Source organism: Hemitrygon akajei, chromosome 10, assembly GCF_048418815.1.
Source record: "Hemitrygon akajei chromosome 10, sHemAka1.3, whole genome shotgun sequence".
NCBI classification, from domain to species: Eukaryota; Metazoa; Chordata; class Chondrichthyes; order Myliobatiformes; family Dasyatidae; genus Hemitrygon; species Hemitrygon akajei.
The window spans coordinates 145,404,778-145,420,339 of NC_133133.1; the positions used below are offsets into that span (position 1 = coordinate 145,404,778).

A 15,562-nucleotide genomic window follows, 5' to 3' on the forward strand; every position below is an offset into this window, starting at 1 on the left:
AAATAGAGATGAATGAGAATAAGAGTTGAGGAAAATTTGCTGGAATAATTGGGTACAGAACATAGCAATTAGTGAAAATGTGAAATAAGAGAATGGTGGAAATGTAGAGCAGGACAAATGACATTGGAAGAGAGAGCAGAGTTAATCTAAGAGATTGATGACTTAGCAACAGACCATCTTGGGTAAAGACCAGATGTTGTGTTGGTGTAATGGAAGAGGCTAATGTCCAGAGATCAGAGTTGGGATGGAGAATTAAATGTACAGATATCTTGGCTCGTGTGGTCTGAATGGAGATGTTCTGCAAAGCAGCTATACAGTCTGTCTTTCAGCAATGTAGAGAACACAAAGTGAATGATGAGTGCAGTACATTTGGAAAAAGTGTTACTGAATCACTGCACTTGGAAAGAATGTTTGGATGCCTTGATTATGAGATATGACAAGGTTTAAAAAAAAACATATTGCATCTTGCACAGTTGTGTGGATTGGTGCCTAGAGAAGTAGAATGAGTTTTAGGCGATGTGGAAGATCGGTCCATCTCCATCAACATAAGTGGAGAAAAAAGGAGAGAATCTGTGTCTTCTCCTGTGCTTACATCTAAGAAAAAATAGGGTAAAAAAAAAATCAAAAATGGCCATGAAACGTGAAATATAGGATAATGAAGTGACCCCTCAACTGATCGGCTTTTTTTTTAGTAAAAGATGTTCCTTGCATTGCAAACAATTGTGGGCTGTTCAGAGTAAGATTTCATTAAAACTCCTGTTAAGTTTAAAGTGACAATGCAGCACCTGGTGAGCCAGATGCCAATCATTGGATTTCCAAACAATGTGAAACTGATAGTGTATGGAGCATCACCAGAGATGGTACTAAAGGATTTTTTATCTGTTGTTTGCACCGGCTTTGACTTGTCTTTAGCTGCCTATTGCTTTATGGGGGTGGGGGGGAAGACAGAAATTATGTCTGTATATTATTGGGGTCTATGTTAGCCAATCCTGCCAATTTCAACTGCTTCAGTTTGCTTTATTTGACTTGTTCTTGAATACGCATACTTTTTAATCTCTTTTGACTAATAATTTACAGTATATCAGATATTATCACCTTTATCAGACATTTTGAAGAAATTAATAAGCCAGTATTCCTGGATATGTGTGGTGAATTCTTGAAGGACTGATAATTTGGGTGTATCCAGTCCTTAACAAATTTGATTGCTTTGTACCTGATTAGTACCTGTGTGTTTAGAAACTTGTTTACATAGTGGTTACATGCTTATCGGGGAAGTTCTCCAAATAGTTAGCCACTTGAACCAAGTAGAGTGAATGGAGAGCCTAGTTGTCTTACCTACTTTGATGATGATAAGCTTCTCCAGCTAGTTTTTGGTTTTAAATGGGTTCAGCCTCATCTCTAAGTCTATAACATGCATTAGTTTGTCTAGTGGAAATTGTTTTCCATTGTGGTTATCTGTGCTTCAAGTGTTCACTTACTTTATCAGTCAATTGTAGTTTGTCAATAACGATTTAACTGGTTATTAAAAGCTTTGCTTATTCTTATACATTTGATAGGGATATTGCAATAATCATTATCTACCCTTATGATGCATTTCCAGTGTTCCCTTTACAATGCTGACAAGGTTACTGAGAAAATTGACAGAGATAAGTATACAGACATGGTATACATAGAAATTAGCAAGACTTTTGACAAAGTCCTCCACTGTTGGCTGGTCCAGAAAAATAGGGAACATGGGTTCCAAGGTAGATGAAATTGACTTGGTGATAGGAAGCAGTGTTTGGAGGGTTGCTTTCTGGCTGGTGGTCAAAAACCAGTGGTGTATCACGAGGATTGGTGCCGAGACCTTAGTTTTTTTTGTCATATTTAAATTACCTGGATAAGAATCACTGTGATCTGAGAACTAAGTTTATTGACATAGAAATTGGTGGAATTATAGTTGTCAAGGAAGGTTGCCTAAGGATACAGAAGGATATGGATCAGCTGGGAAGTTGAATAGTGGCAAATAGAACTTAATGAAGATGAGGAATGAAATTAATTCATCTAAAGTTGTCTAATACTAGTGGAACAAGCAAAGTAAATGGAAGGGACCTTGTGGTGTAATTTCATAGATCCCTAGTGTGGTGATAAAGATGTTAATATGCTTGCTTTCATTAGCTGAGGCAGACAGTGTAAGAATTGTAACATCATGTTGCAGCTGCATAAGATATTCGTTAGGCCATACTTGGAATATTGCATGCATTTCTGGTCACTACATTATAGAAAGAATGTGGTAACATTAGAAGAAATGAAAAAAGAAATTCATCAAGGTGTTGCCTGGAATGGAGGGCTTTAGTTACAAGGAGAGATTAGATAGGGTGGGATTATACAGGAGGGTATGGGATGTCCTTAAAGATACATATAAAATTATGAGTGTCAATCTTTTTCTAAGGGTAGGTGAGTCAAAAACTAATGGAGATGGTTAAGGTGAGGGGCAGAGATTTGAGGTAGACTTTTTTTTTACAAGGTGGAGAGTATATGTAACAAACAAAAGATCAAGTAGAGACAGATTTCAGTGTTTAAAAAGCATTTGGGTAGGTATATCCTTAAGAGATTGGAGAAATATGGGCCAAATGTGGGAAAATGGGGTCTTGGTCAGTGTGGACAACTTTTTCTCTAATTATTCAGAAGAGCATCCAGTCATTTTCTGAGCAAAAAATTTCTGTAAGTATATACTAGGGTAAGGTCTGCTTTCTATTATTATTTTGGATTAAATCAAATTTACATCCAAAGGTTAATGCATATTTTAGTTTTGGACCTGACTTGATTTCTGTATTTAAAAATGCTTTTTAGTTTGTAATCTTTGGTTTTAATATATATGTTTTTCCTTCATCTCTTAGGGAGTGAAGCCGGCCAGTTTTGACAAAGTAGCAATCCCTGAGGTTAAAGAAATAATTGAAGGATGTATCCGCCAGAACAAAGATGAACGGTGAATGTCTTGACAGTTGCTATAATAGATGCCTATGGGATACTAAAGCCGAATTCTACAAAGCTTGCACCTTTTGTATATGTTATGAAGTTGTGCTTTTGTATAAGTTAGTGTTTCTGGGTAATATTTTCTAATTGTATTGTTATGAAGTCACAAATCTGGGTTATTTTTGAGTCATGCTAGAAACTCTGGTTTTTTTTCCAGATTTCAATTTGTATATATGTGGAATTTGTTTGCCTCCCTATTGTTGGGGATTCTGATGGGCCAAGTATTATACAGTATGATATATGTTATTATATGTCCATCAGCATAAATTTGCAGTCTGGAGTATTCTGGGAAATTTCAAGATGTAGCTATGGTGATGTATTGGATGCAACTATATTATGATGAAACAAAAAAAAAGTATGAGAACCAGAAGATTAATTGCTCTAATTAAAACTTAGTTGCACTATAGACACTGGATGGTGAAAACAGGAGAAAGTGTAGTCTTTTGGCACTTAAGCAATACATTGCTGTCTCATTTAATTTTGTCTTCACTGAGTCAAAGAAAACATGCTGTATACAAGTGCATTTAAAGTAAGAAAAGTTTGAAAGTTAGACCCGAACATTTGACCAGAAAGACTTGAATTCTGATCTATTCTTGTCTGCTGAGAATGAAGTTTTCCCTTGTCTCTGCCCCCAGCTGTCATGTAGGAAGAGAGCTGTAGGCAGCTTCAGTGCATTGAGTTGTGATCTGGTTGATGTAATTGTCCATAATTTGTTGCAACTTCGCAGTTTCATTTCAGAGCACATGGGGTCATTGAAATGGGAAATGATAAAAGATGTAGTAAATTATTTGAAGTTGCAAGTAAGTCACTAGAGGAAGCTTACTTAACATTTCCCTGTGCCTGATTGTCAGTTTCTTTTGAAGTTGATTGACTGTTTGAAGTGAGGAAATATTTTATATTCTCATGGGCATTAGTTAGCTTAAGAACCACTATTATCATTCATACTTTTTTTCATGTTGTTTCTAGGTATGCAATTAAGGACCTTCTGAGTCATGCTTTCTTTCAGGAAGATACTGGTGTTCGTGTAGAGTTGGCAGAAGAAGATGATGGAGAGAAACTTGCAATTAAGCTTTGGCTGAGAATTGAGGATATCAAGAAGCTTAAAGGAAAATATAAGGATAATGAAGCCATAGAATTCTCATTTGACTTGGAAAGAGATGTTCCAGAGGATGTGGCACAAGAAATGGTAGATTATTGAATTCTTAAAAATTTATTGGGTCCTAATTCTTCAACCCCAAATGAAATTGTAACTTCAGAAACTGTGATGTATTTAATAGTGCATTGACAGAGTAAAATTAATTGTTTATCCTTGACATAATAATATGAAAAATGTTTTACAGTTTTGCTTTTGGTCCAATCTTTTTTTTTGTGTGTTCACAATACTTTGGCATTTGTTGGTTTTTAAAATGCAGTTCTTTATTCAGGTGGAATCTGGATTTGTATCTGAGGGAGATCACAAAACAATGGCAAAAGCTATCAAGGATCGTGTATCACTAATCAAACGAAAGCGTGAACAGCTCCAGTTGGTCAGGGAAAAACGGAAAAAGCTAAAAGAACAGCAGAAGAAACATGATCAACTGCAGCACCCAAAAGCTCAACAAGGTGCTAGTGTCACTCAAACTGGAGGAGGGCATCCATCCCAGTTATCTGCCACAGCAGTCTCTTCTTCCCTTACTGTAACACCACCAACTCAAGTTGAACCTGAGGAGCCTGAAGCAGATCAACATCGTCTTCAATACCAGCCAGCTGGTAACTCTGTTATATGTACGTTGCTTCTATTGATAAAAGTAGTGAAAAAGGTGATGTGCAGGACTTGAAATTCATTGTTGAAAAATCTGCCTTGCATTTCTGAATTTAATAAAATAATTTACGTAATGTATAGGGCAAAGATGTACCTTTTCATTTGCAGAAAATTGCATTGGATTTTAGTTATCTAGTAAAGTTAAAGCAGCCAGTTGAAATAGTGAAAAACAGATAGGTGAAAAGTAAAATAATATTGGGAGACAGTCTTTATATTGAGTGTCTGGCAAGATTATCTGAGATATTAGCTCAAGTAATGGTAACACAGCATATTTTTATATATGCAAATTCTATCGAGTGTAAACATTACAAGTTTGGGATATGCAATTTTGCTGAAAGAATAAATTAAGAACAACATTTCAAATTGCGGACGGAAGTATACTGAACAGCTAAAACTGTTGAAGTTAAATTAAGCAATATTAACTAGGTTTAAAAAAAAAACAAAACAAAAAGTTGTAGAGCACTACAGCACAGAAGCTGGCATTTCAGCCCATTTAGTCTGTGCTGAAATATTATTCTGCCTAGTTGTATCAACCACACCTGGACTATAGCCTTCCATACCTCTCCCATCCATGTACTTAACCAAATTTAAATGTTGAAATTGAACTTGCATACCACTTCCACCTGCATATGTTCTCCACACTCTTGTCACCCCTCTGAATAAAGAAATTCCCCTTCGTGTTCCTCTTAAACATTTCACCTTTCACCATCAACCCATGACCTCTCATTCTAGTCTCACAAAACCTCAGTGGAAAAAGCTTGTTGCATTTACTTTTAAGTCTTTAGTTTCAGAGCCAAGTTTGTTACTCTTAAACGGAATGCAAAATTTTATGTTTTATCCTTCTTTGCGAAAGGATACTGTGCTAGGAAATCATTACTTACTTCCTGGTCATTATAAAGGCCAGATCTGAAATAGTCTGTTTCCTTTAAGGTCCACAGTACAGTTTCTTGGGATGTCCTCAAAGCATTCTATGAACATGTCCTCAAGTGTACTCTTAAGGACTGGTTTACCCCAAATTTTCTCCCCATGCTTCAGAAATAAACACACCCACTGTGCATTATAAAACTTGGCCACAGAGCCATCAATTCCATTATCCTAATCATTGAGAGATGACATAAAAAGAAACGGTTCCAACACAGACAACTGTGGAACACCACTAGTCACCAGCAGCCAAACAGAAAGGCACCCTTTATTTCCACCCTTTGCCTCCTGCCAATCAGCCAAAGCTCTATCCATGTTAGTATCCTTCCTGTAATATCGTGGGCTCTTAACTTGTTAAGCAACCTCAGGTGTGGCACCTTGTCAAGGCCTTCTGAAAATCCAAGTACACAACATCTACCGATTCTCCTTTGTCTATCTTGCTTGTCATTTCTTCAAAAAAAATTCCAACAGATTGGTCAGGCAAGATTTTCTTGAAGTCATGCTGACATCGGACTATTTTATCATGTGCCTCCAAGTACCTTGAAACTACATCCTTAACAATTGACTCCAACATCTTTCCACCACTGAGGTCTGACTAATGGCCTATAATTTCCTTTCTTCTATCTCTCTCCCTCCTTGAAGAATGGAACAACACTATGCCAGAATCAATTGATTCTTGAAAGATCCTTACTAATGCCTTCACCATCTCTTTAGCCAGCTCTTTCAGAATTCTGGGGTGTTGATCATCTAATCTCGGTGATTTATCTACCTTCAGACTTTTCAGTTTCCTGCGCACCTTTCCTGGCAACTTCACTCACTTTTGTCACAGACTTCTGGCATACCACTAGTGTCTTCCACAGTGAAAACTGATGCAAAATACTTATTCAATTCATCTGCCATTTCCTTGTACTCCACTACTACCACTCCAGCATCATTTTTCAGTTGTCCAGTATCTGTTCTCGCCTCCCTTTTACACTTGTATATCTGAAGAAACTTTTGGTATGCTCTTGAATATTATTGGCTTGCCTTTGAATTCCATCTTTTTCTTGATGGCTTTTTTTTGTCATCTGTTGGTTTTTAAAAGTTTCCTAATTACTCTAACTTCCCACAAATATTTTCCCTATTGTATGACCTCTTTGGCTTTTATATTGGCTTTAATTTCTCTTGTCAGCCACAGCTGCATCATCCTGCCTTTAGAATACTTCCTTGGGATGTTTGTATCCCGCGCCTTCCGAATTGCTCTGTGAAACTCCAGCCATTGCTGCTCTGCCTTCATATCTGCTAGTGTTTCCTTCCAATCAATTTTGGCCAGCTGTTCTCTCCAGGCTCTGTAATTTCCTTTACTCCACTGTAACACAACATCCAATCCAGACTGCCCTTCCGTTAGTGGGCTCAACCACAAGCTGCTCTAATAGCCATCTAGTATACATTCTACCAGTTCTCTTGGGATCCAGCTCCAACCTGATTTTCCCAATCTACTTGCATATTGAAATTCCCCATGACCATTGTAACATTGTCCTTTTTGCATGCCTTTTCTATCTCCCGTTGTAATTTGTAGTCCACATCTTTGCTATGGTTTGGAGGCATGTATATAAGTCCCTTCAGGGTCTTTTTACCTTTGTAGCTTTTTAGCTCTATCCACAATGATTCTACACCTTTCGATCCTGTGTCACCTCTTTCTAATGATTTGTTTTTATATTTTACCAGTAGAGCCAGCCCACCTCCTCTGCTTACCTGCCTGTCCTTTTGATAGAATGTATGTCCTTGGATGATAAGCTCCCAAATATAATCTTTCAGCCATGATTCAGTAATGTCCACATCATACATGTCAATCTATAGTTGTGCTGCAAATACATTGTATATGAACAATTGACTAAATTCACTCTTTCTCATCATCCAAGTTTCTTAACCTTGCAATTCTTGTCTTACTCACAGGAACATGTTGGTCTTAGATTCTGATCAGTTGGCCTTTGAATGACCCCCATGTGTCACAGGTAGACTTGCACAATAACAGCTATTCATAGTATACTCTTCCCATCTTTTGCCCAATATTATTGTTACTAGCTTTCCTCCAATTTAGCACCCCCCATGATACTCATTTTACTCTTACCTATAACTAACTGAAAAAAATACATATCAGCTTGCTGCTTGTTGAAACTGCCATTACCTGGTCAGGCTCATTTCCCAATACAAGATCGAATATGATCCTTTCCTGTTTTTATCATCTGTGTATAGTGTCAAGAAACCATCCTGAATGCAGCAAACAAATTCTGCCATCATTAAGGACCCCTGTCACCCAAGATAAGCCCTCTTCTCATTACTACCATCAGAGAGGAGGTACAGAAGACACATGCTCAATGTTTTGTGGAACAGCTTCTTTCCCTATGTCATCAGATTTCTGAATGGACAATGAACCCATGAACACTATCTCATTATTTTACTCTCTTTTTGTACTAATTTATTTTTAATACATATTTTCTATTATCATTTGTAGTATAATTTATCTACTGCACTCTACTGCTGCTATAAAACAATGAATTCCATGACAAATGTCAGTGATAATAAACCTGATTTTGATTGTAATTTGGATTCTGCCTCCCAGTAAAGTTGTCCCAGTCAAAATTGTGGAAATGAAACTCACCCTCAAAATACCCTGTTGCTTTTGCCTCTTTCCAGCATAATCTGCCTACATATCTGTTCCTCTATCTCCAGCCAACTATCGGGAGGATAGCTAGTGGGGGATACAGTAACAGATATGTAGTATAACCCCATTATTGTGATTGCATCTTTGTTATTCTTGATCTCTACCTATATTCCCTCACTGCATGAACCTTCCAGGATATTTTCTCTAAATGCTACAGTGACCCTCTCTTTGATCAGTAGTGCTACTTCCTCACCAATTTTACATCTTCATTTACCTTAATTATGTTGCTTTGAAGAAACTTAGATTACTTATTTGATCAGCTAATTCAAACTTCTGTCCTTAATCAGAAAATGCTCAAGGCCCTGATCGGTGGCTTTGTTTCAGTCATTCCTTAGGTAAAATAATTTCAGTATAAGTGGTAGCGTTAATTGTTGCATTGTTACCCTATCGAATCTCGTAGACGTTATATAATTTCATTGATTTTTGAATTTAAACATCTTACAATTCTGTGACAATTAAATGTGTTTTAAATAAATTTGAAGTCCATTGTTTCAAGTAATTGAGAAGGATTGGGTTGTTTCTTAAGCCCTATATCCTGTACCATGGAATATAAAATCTGAAAATCAGTATACTTACCTGATGCACAGATTACTTGAACTTTAAAATCATAAACATAATTAAAGTTTTGCTTTTGTATTCAGGGAATGAATCAGAAACTTGTTATCAAAGCTGGGTTATGAATCAGTGGTTAATTTCATCGGTTAACAGTGCATATAAATAGGCTAAGGCGATTTTATTAAACTAAAGATGTAGATATTTAGAGGCTTTTTCCCAGGGCTGAAATGGTTGCCAAGAGGGCACAGGTTTAAGGTGCCGGGGAGTAAGTACAGAGGAGATGTCAGGGGTAAGTTTTTTACTCCGAGAGTGGTGAGGGCGTGGAATGGGCTGCCGGCAACGGTGGTGGAGGCGGATATGATAGGGTCTTTTAAGAGACTTTTGGATAGGTACATGGAGCTTAGAAAACTAGAGGACTGTGGGTAAGCATAGTAATTTCTAAGGTAGGGACATGTTCGGCACAACTTTGTGGGCTGAAGGGCCTGTATTGTGCTGTAGGTTTTCTATGTCTATATTTCTATGTAAGGACTGATTTTCTCCCTATAAAATAACACTTTATGAATTTTGTTTTGTTTAGCTGATGGCATTTTTGACAGTGGCCAGAGTTCTTCTGGGTTTTCAGATTCCCATCTTAGTCAAGCAGCTTCCTATGGTTCAACTCAAGAACAGCACATTTCATCCAGCCAACCCCCATGTTACAGTCTTTCAACCGTCCAGGCAGCATCGCAACAGCTTGGTGGCCATCAACAGTCCACCGGTGTAAGTATCTTGGCCCCTTTGTAAACAAGATTTATAAATCTCTGAAACTAAAATCAGGAAGCATTCTTGAGGATTTTAAAGAATTAAATTTTTGTCACACATTTGGAAATCTTGATCAATTTTTCTTTATTAAATTATGACAGCTAATTTCAGAATATAATTTTAATTAGATAAGTTAATTGTTCCAGAGGTAAACATCTGCTCTGACTTGTATGTGGTCATTTTGAATTCATGTTAATGTATTGAATTAAAAATTACTTCCAGTAATTGGCATCTTTACCTGTTTGCAAAATGTCATTAAGTATTTTGAAAGTTGAATCTGGCAATTTTTAAAACATTTGCAGGTCAAATTTGTTTATTTATATTTAGAGATACAGCGTGGAACAGGCCCTTCTGGCCCAATGAGCCATACCATCTAACAACCTACCCATTTAACTCTAGCCTAATCACAGAATAATTTATAATGACTAATTAACCTACTAACTTGGGAATGTGGGAGGAAACTGCAGCACCTTGAGGAAACCCATGTGTTCACAGGGAGGAATGTGCAAACTCCGTGCAGACAACGTTGGAATTAAACTCCGGACTTCACTGCTCCGAGTTGCAATAGCATTGCACTAACTGCTATGCTACTGCAGCACCTCTGTAGGATTTCATTTTTATTGTAGAATTTCATTTCTTTCACTGATGCTTGCTGTGTTCTTTTTGAAGGTGAAACTTTTTTTCCAATACCGAAGGCACCAGTGATTTTTGTCACCTACTCTATTGCATAAATAACTCAAGTAATAATTATGAAGCTGATTTTAAAACTTTAAACAGTAAGATATCAGAGAACTGACCAAAATCCACCAGGGCATAGAACTGTTTATTTGTTAGATTATAAGATTCCTGTAGTTCTGATAATTGTTCATTATTACATGCTTTTAGCATTTAAATAGTTTTATTGACTGATGCATGTGACATCATTTCTTTCAGTATCAATTTTGCTGATATGCACAAATATTTTCAAGCATTCTCATGGAAACTGCAAACCACCCTGTAACCCTTACATTTTATTTTCAAGTGCACCTTTATTGATAGTCATATGGAGTTTGCAGGCTGCTTGCAGTATTTTTTATTCTTCTATCCAAGAAGTATACATTGGATTTTTTTTCCATTGAGTACTCTTGGATATGTTCTGATGCTGACCAGTAGTAAACGTAGTGGAAAATGCTAAGAGGATCAATTTTGTTCAATTACATTTGAAGCTACCATAGTGTAATTTCTAAACAGTTAATATTGCAGTATTAATGGCTAGCTCTACGTATCCTGTACAGTTAAACATCTTGTAAATGAATGATTCAACTTAAAATCAATTCATTCTTCATTTCTTCAAGTGCTTTATTGTGAGATTAAAACAAAACATTTCATTTTCTCCTGTCATTCATTTGCAAAATACTATGATAAGCACTGTCACAAACAACTTAGTTTTGTCTTGCTTACGTACATGTTGGTATTCAGTTTACTGTGGGTCAGTTGATGTGCGTTATTTATACATTTCCTTATTTTTTTTCTTTAGCTTCAACAAGGTCGTAGCATGTCTGTATGTGTGCCTCTCCTTTCTTACCATCTCTGATTCACCCTGTGTTTCTATACAGTCTTCCACTGCATCATCGGTTATCTCTGCATCCCTCTCCCCCTTTGTTCTGGGTATCCATGAAGAAATTTTTGCAGAAAAGCTATCAAAAGATCTGGAAAGTGTCCTACCTTTGCATTCTGTTCCTCCATGCAAATTACGCCGTTCCAGGCTTCCGTGTGTTAGTTTCAACCCTGTATGTTCAATGTGACTCATGGGATAAGTTTTCATTAAATACAAACTATTTTGGGCACTAAGTTTTACAGTAAAATGAGATTTAGTTCAGATGTTTGATATTTCTGAGTTAGTACTTCCCGTTCAGATAATTTAAAAGTGACGAGTGGTGATATTCACAAATTTGAATACAAAACTGAGTTTAGTGTTTCTGTATTATTAATTTTCATTTGGGAAAAGATCACCCAGTAAATGTAAGTTTGATTTTAATTATGTAGAGTATTTGCAATAATTTGGCATACCTCAAGTTCATTTATTGGAGTAAGTATTATTACTTGTAATAGCTGTACTGGTTTATCATTAATCCTAGTTTAGGGCACCAGTGTGCAAACACAAGTTTAGAGAATTACCCAATTATAAGTTGACAGTATTTCAATTTGCCCAATGCAAAATAAGCAAAATTGGCATTTCTGGAGTGAAACTGTTTGAATAGGACCAGAGGGTTTTTGAAAAAGAAATATTAATCTGAGCTCTCAAAGGATATTTTAGGTTAAAATAAATAGAAGTCCACCATGGCGTAAAAATTCTCAGCAGAAAAGGTTACCAGGGAGAAAGTTTTAATTACTTTATTGGTGATGAGCAAAATAAACTATGTATTTAAGGAAATAAACACTGGTCATTCTTTTTTGTAAGGTAGTGATAAAATTGTACTGAATATCTTAAAGGTAACACTTAATGATCAAGTCATTAATACAGTACCTATGGCAATCAAGTTTAAGGTGTGAACTTCAATGTAAATCTGTTTCACATGCAGTGTCTGTTGAGGTGGAACTGCATCTGAACGTAAAACTTATGGCCACAATTGTATTTAATGTATTCATTCAGTTCTTTTAGATGTCTTCTATGTTTGTCTAACACTTCTATTATTATTCTATATTGTGACTCCTAATGAACAAATCATTTTGTGATGCATTTTAATTTTTCAACTCTGATTTGAGATTTTTGTCTTCATGTTAAAGCAGCCCCCATCTCTTGTGCATCCTTGTGGGGGAGTTACATCACAACCAGAGACTGGTTCATATCCATCTATTCCTCAAAGACCATTTTCTTTCTCTCCACCACCAAGTTTTCCTCTGAAATCTGCTCATCCTCAACGCCGCAAAAGTACTTCCTTCCTGGAAGCCCGAACATGCCATTTTCAGCCAATGGCAAGGACTGTAGGACAGAGCATTCTGTCTCCTGGTGATTTTTCAAATCTGAATGTTGAAAGCTCAGCCTTGAAAGGCTTGGTTACTCATAGGTCTGCCAGTGAACCAATCCATATTGAAGGTCAGGTGCAACCAGAGCAAGTCCATGCTTTCATTGAAAGCAGATCAGGATTGGATCAGTTTGAAGACATTCCACTTTTGTGTTATCCTTGTAATGTGCAGCTGCAGCAAACTTTACAAGACCCATATGACGTTGTAACACATAGTAACTTTCCCACTATTGCATTTTCTATGCATCAAATTCCAACTGAAGTAAAAGTACAACAGCAGCAGATTTATTCCCAGCCCTTGAGTTTGAAGGAGTCCTTTAGTGGTTCGACTTTTCTCCCCTGCCCAAAACAAAATTTAATGGGCCATATATCTCAAAAAATGCAGGCGACGTCTCACACGATACCAGCTCATATTTCAAATCTACCTTCTCAACTTCAACTGCCGCAGGATGTGACACAAATACATGGACAGCATGGGAAGGTTGGAGAACCGCCGGCAGTATTTTCGATGCCATCTAAAGTATTTGTACCTGTACGGAATGATAAGGAAGCTCAAAGTGAATCTGCAATAGCGGGTGTACGCACACAAAATAGTGTTGGGACAATGAATACTGTGCTCTCTCTTCCACATTTGATTGCCCCTCATTCAGCACCACCTATTCCACATTTAAATGAAAACAGAAGTGGGTCAGTGTTTGATTTTCAAGTTTCTCCAGTTCACGTGGAGACTAATGGTATCCAAATTCCATTTCTGCCGTCTACTCAAAGGAGTTACAGAAGTCGGCGGGGTTCAGTGGATCTCAGCTTGGATGACAGCCAAGGAACTGGAATGTACAGCAGGCTTCAGCCAGTAACCGAAGGTCAAGTTGTTTATTTCAGTTCAGATACTTTGGTACTTCCAGGAGACTTCCTGCGGAGGAGACAGCCAAGGTCAGAAGAGCTCTCTCAGAATCTCAGTCCGCAACGTTCAAGTGACTCTGGTCAGTCAAGTTCCTCAGAAGCAAGAGAACTTCAGTCACCATCACCTTTGGGTTCCACAACTCCATACTTCAACGTATCATTGTATCATGAGCAGCAACAAGTTTTGCCGGAGCACGACACTGATTATGAAACATTGCAAAGTGTGCCAGTTTCACTTGCTGCATATCCATCAGTGTTCATTCAGACCAACACAGAATCTTTTCCACCACCCTCGGGGACAGCTGGCTTGTATCTCCAAGTCATGGAAGGATCAAGTTACCGACCTGTTTCATCCCAGCAGAACTTGCCACTGGATCACAGTTCTGCAGATGGACAGTGTCTACCTTTGGTACTTATATTTCAGGTGTTCTTGCCTTTTGCTGAAATATGTTTAGAATTTTAGAAGCCAAACCTGACCAGTTGGGGGGCAGAAATGCATAGCAGCCTGCAAATCATGATTTCTATTACTCCGTGACCTGAATAAATTGTCTGTTGTGTTTGGGATATATAGTGCTATGCTTTTGATTCAGTACCTAATTAAAAAAAAATCAATTATTTAGCAATGAATTGCAACTTTAGGCAGTTATTTATGTGTTTGAGATTAATCATAGAAAAGATTTTTGTACGTTTTCAAGTAATGTTGCCTTTTAAAATTAATTTTTTAAACCTAAGAAAGATGTATTTGCAAGTTTGTATATAGAGAATTATGCTGATCAGAAGAAGCATACTCACCAATTAATACGATTTTAAGAGATGTCTTCCTTATGCGTTTTCTTTATCATTAATTCATTAATATCTAAATATCAAGCAGGTACAAATGCAGAGCCAGCTCCCTTCAACCAATCTTCCTCTGGGTGTGACCTCACAGCATACATCGTCACAACTGCCATCAAGTTCCATGCAGCAGACAAACCAGGTAAAGATCATTAAAGATCGTAAGAACATTTTCTAAAACATGATTGGTGGTACAAACTTGAAATTGAGTCTTGTGGTAATCAGACAAATTGGTGTATTCTTGGGAATAAAACCTTAGTTTGTGAAATGGAGTACCACGTGTTGAAACTTCAGAAGTTACCAAGTCAAGAAAATGTGGCTGTGTTTCTTTTTGTTAACTGTTTCTCCTGGTTTCTGCAACTTCAGGTTGCAGTTAAATTGATAAAACTGTCTTTCATTACTGTATCTCATACTTTGTTTTGTTTCTTGTAGTTTGGCAGTTACTTCACCCCAACGTATCTTCCACAGGTAGAACATTTATTTCTTCTTTAATAATTTCCCACTTTTTCCTTTTTTAAGAAATAACCCAGATATTTCTTTGATTTAAAAAAAATCATTGTCCTAAAATAACTGGATTGAGATTGCAGCATGCATATTTGTTGCAAGACTGTCATTATTTAGACCAAATATTTTAATTAGCCGACATTTACTAGGTAAGTATTGTTAGATGCTCTGAAATTTGTTCATAAAGGTAGATCAGCTTATGTTGCCATTGCATTTGTGATCTCTTGAATTGGTGTGTCAATTTGCAGGAAGTACAAACTAATATTTTTGGTACTCCATGATGGAAATGTCAGAGGAAAAATGTTACTGATGAATGTGACTTGCACATCCCCTGCCCCTTCCATCTTTACTACTTATTTACCAAACCCAAAAGCTGTAATCTGCTTGCTTGGAGACTGAACTGAAACCTCCTAGTGCAAAGTGCAAACTCCACCTCATCGTTTAATTATCCTATGCTGCTGATGCAAGTTGTTTAGGTCGATCAAGTGAAGATTGCCTGACAGTACAGCAGATATCTTGCTG

The 15,562-nt window shown here is 37.1% G+C and overlaps 1 protein-coding gene across 20 annotated transcripts in view; it reads left to right on the top strand.

Annotated features, from left to right (window-relative positions):
* The window catches only part of LOC140734771 (serine/threonine-protein kinase WNK1-like), a 153,704-nt gene that overhangs the window by 61,577 nt on the left and 76,565 nt on the right, over positions 1-15,562 (top strand). For 11 of the 20 annotated variants that reach the window (XR_012100611.1, XR_012100612.1, XM_073059239.1 and 8 more), the window contains 7 exons: positions 2,880-2,968; positions 3,982-4,201; positions 4,440-4,779; positions 9,574-9,755; positions 12,564-14,111; positions 14,571-14,678; positions 14,969-15,004. Coding sequence is in view for 18 of the 20 variants with exons in the window: in XM_073059239.1 (XP_072915340.1) it covers positions 2,880-2,968; positions 3,982-4,201; positions 4,440-4,779; positions 9,574-9,755; positions 12,564-14,111; positions 14,571-14,678; positions 14,969-15,004 (2,523 nt within the window). In the remaining 2 variants the exon portion in view is untranslated. The remainder of the gene's footprint in view (positions 1-2,879; positions 2,969-3,981; positions 4,202-4,439; positions 4,780-9,573; positions 9,756-12,563; positions 14,112-14,570; positions 14,679-14,968; positions 15,005-15,562) is intronic. The other 9 variants (XM_073059240.1, XM_073059256.1, XM_073059258.1 and 6 more) reach the window with 7 other exon arrangements.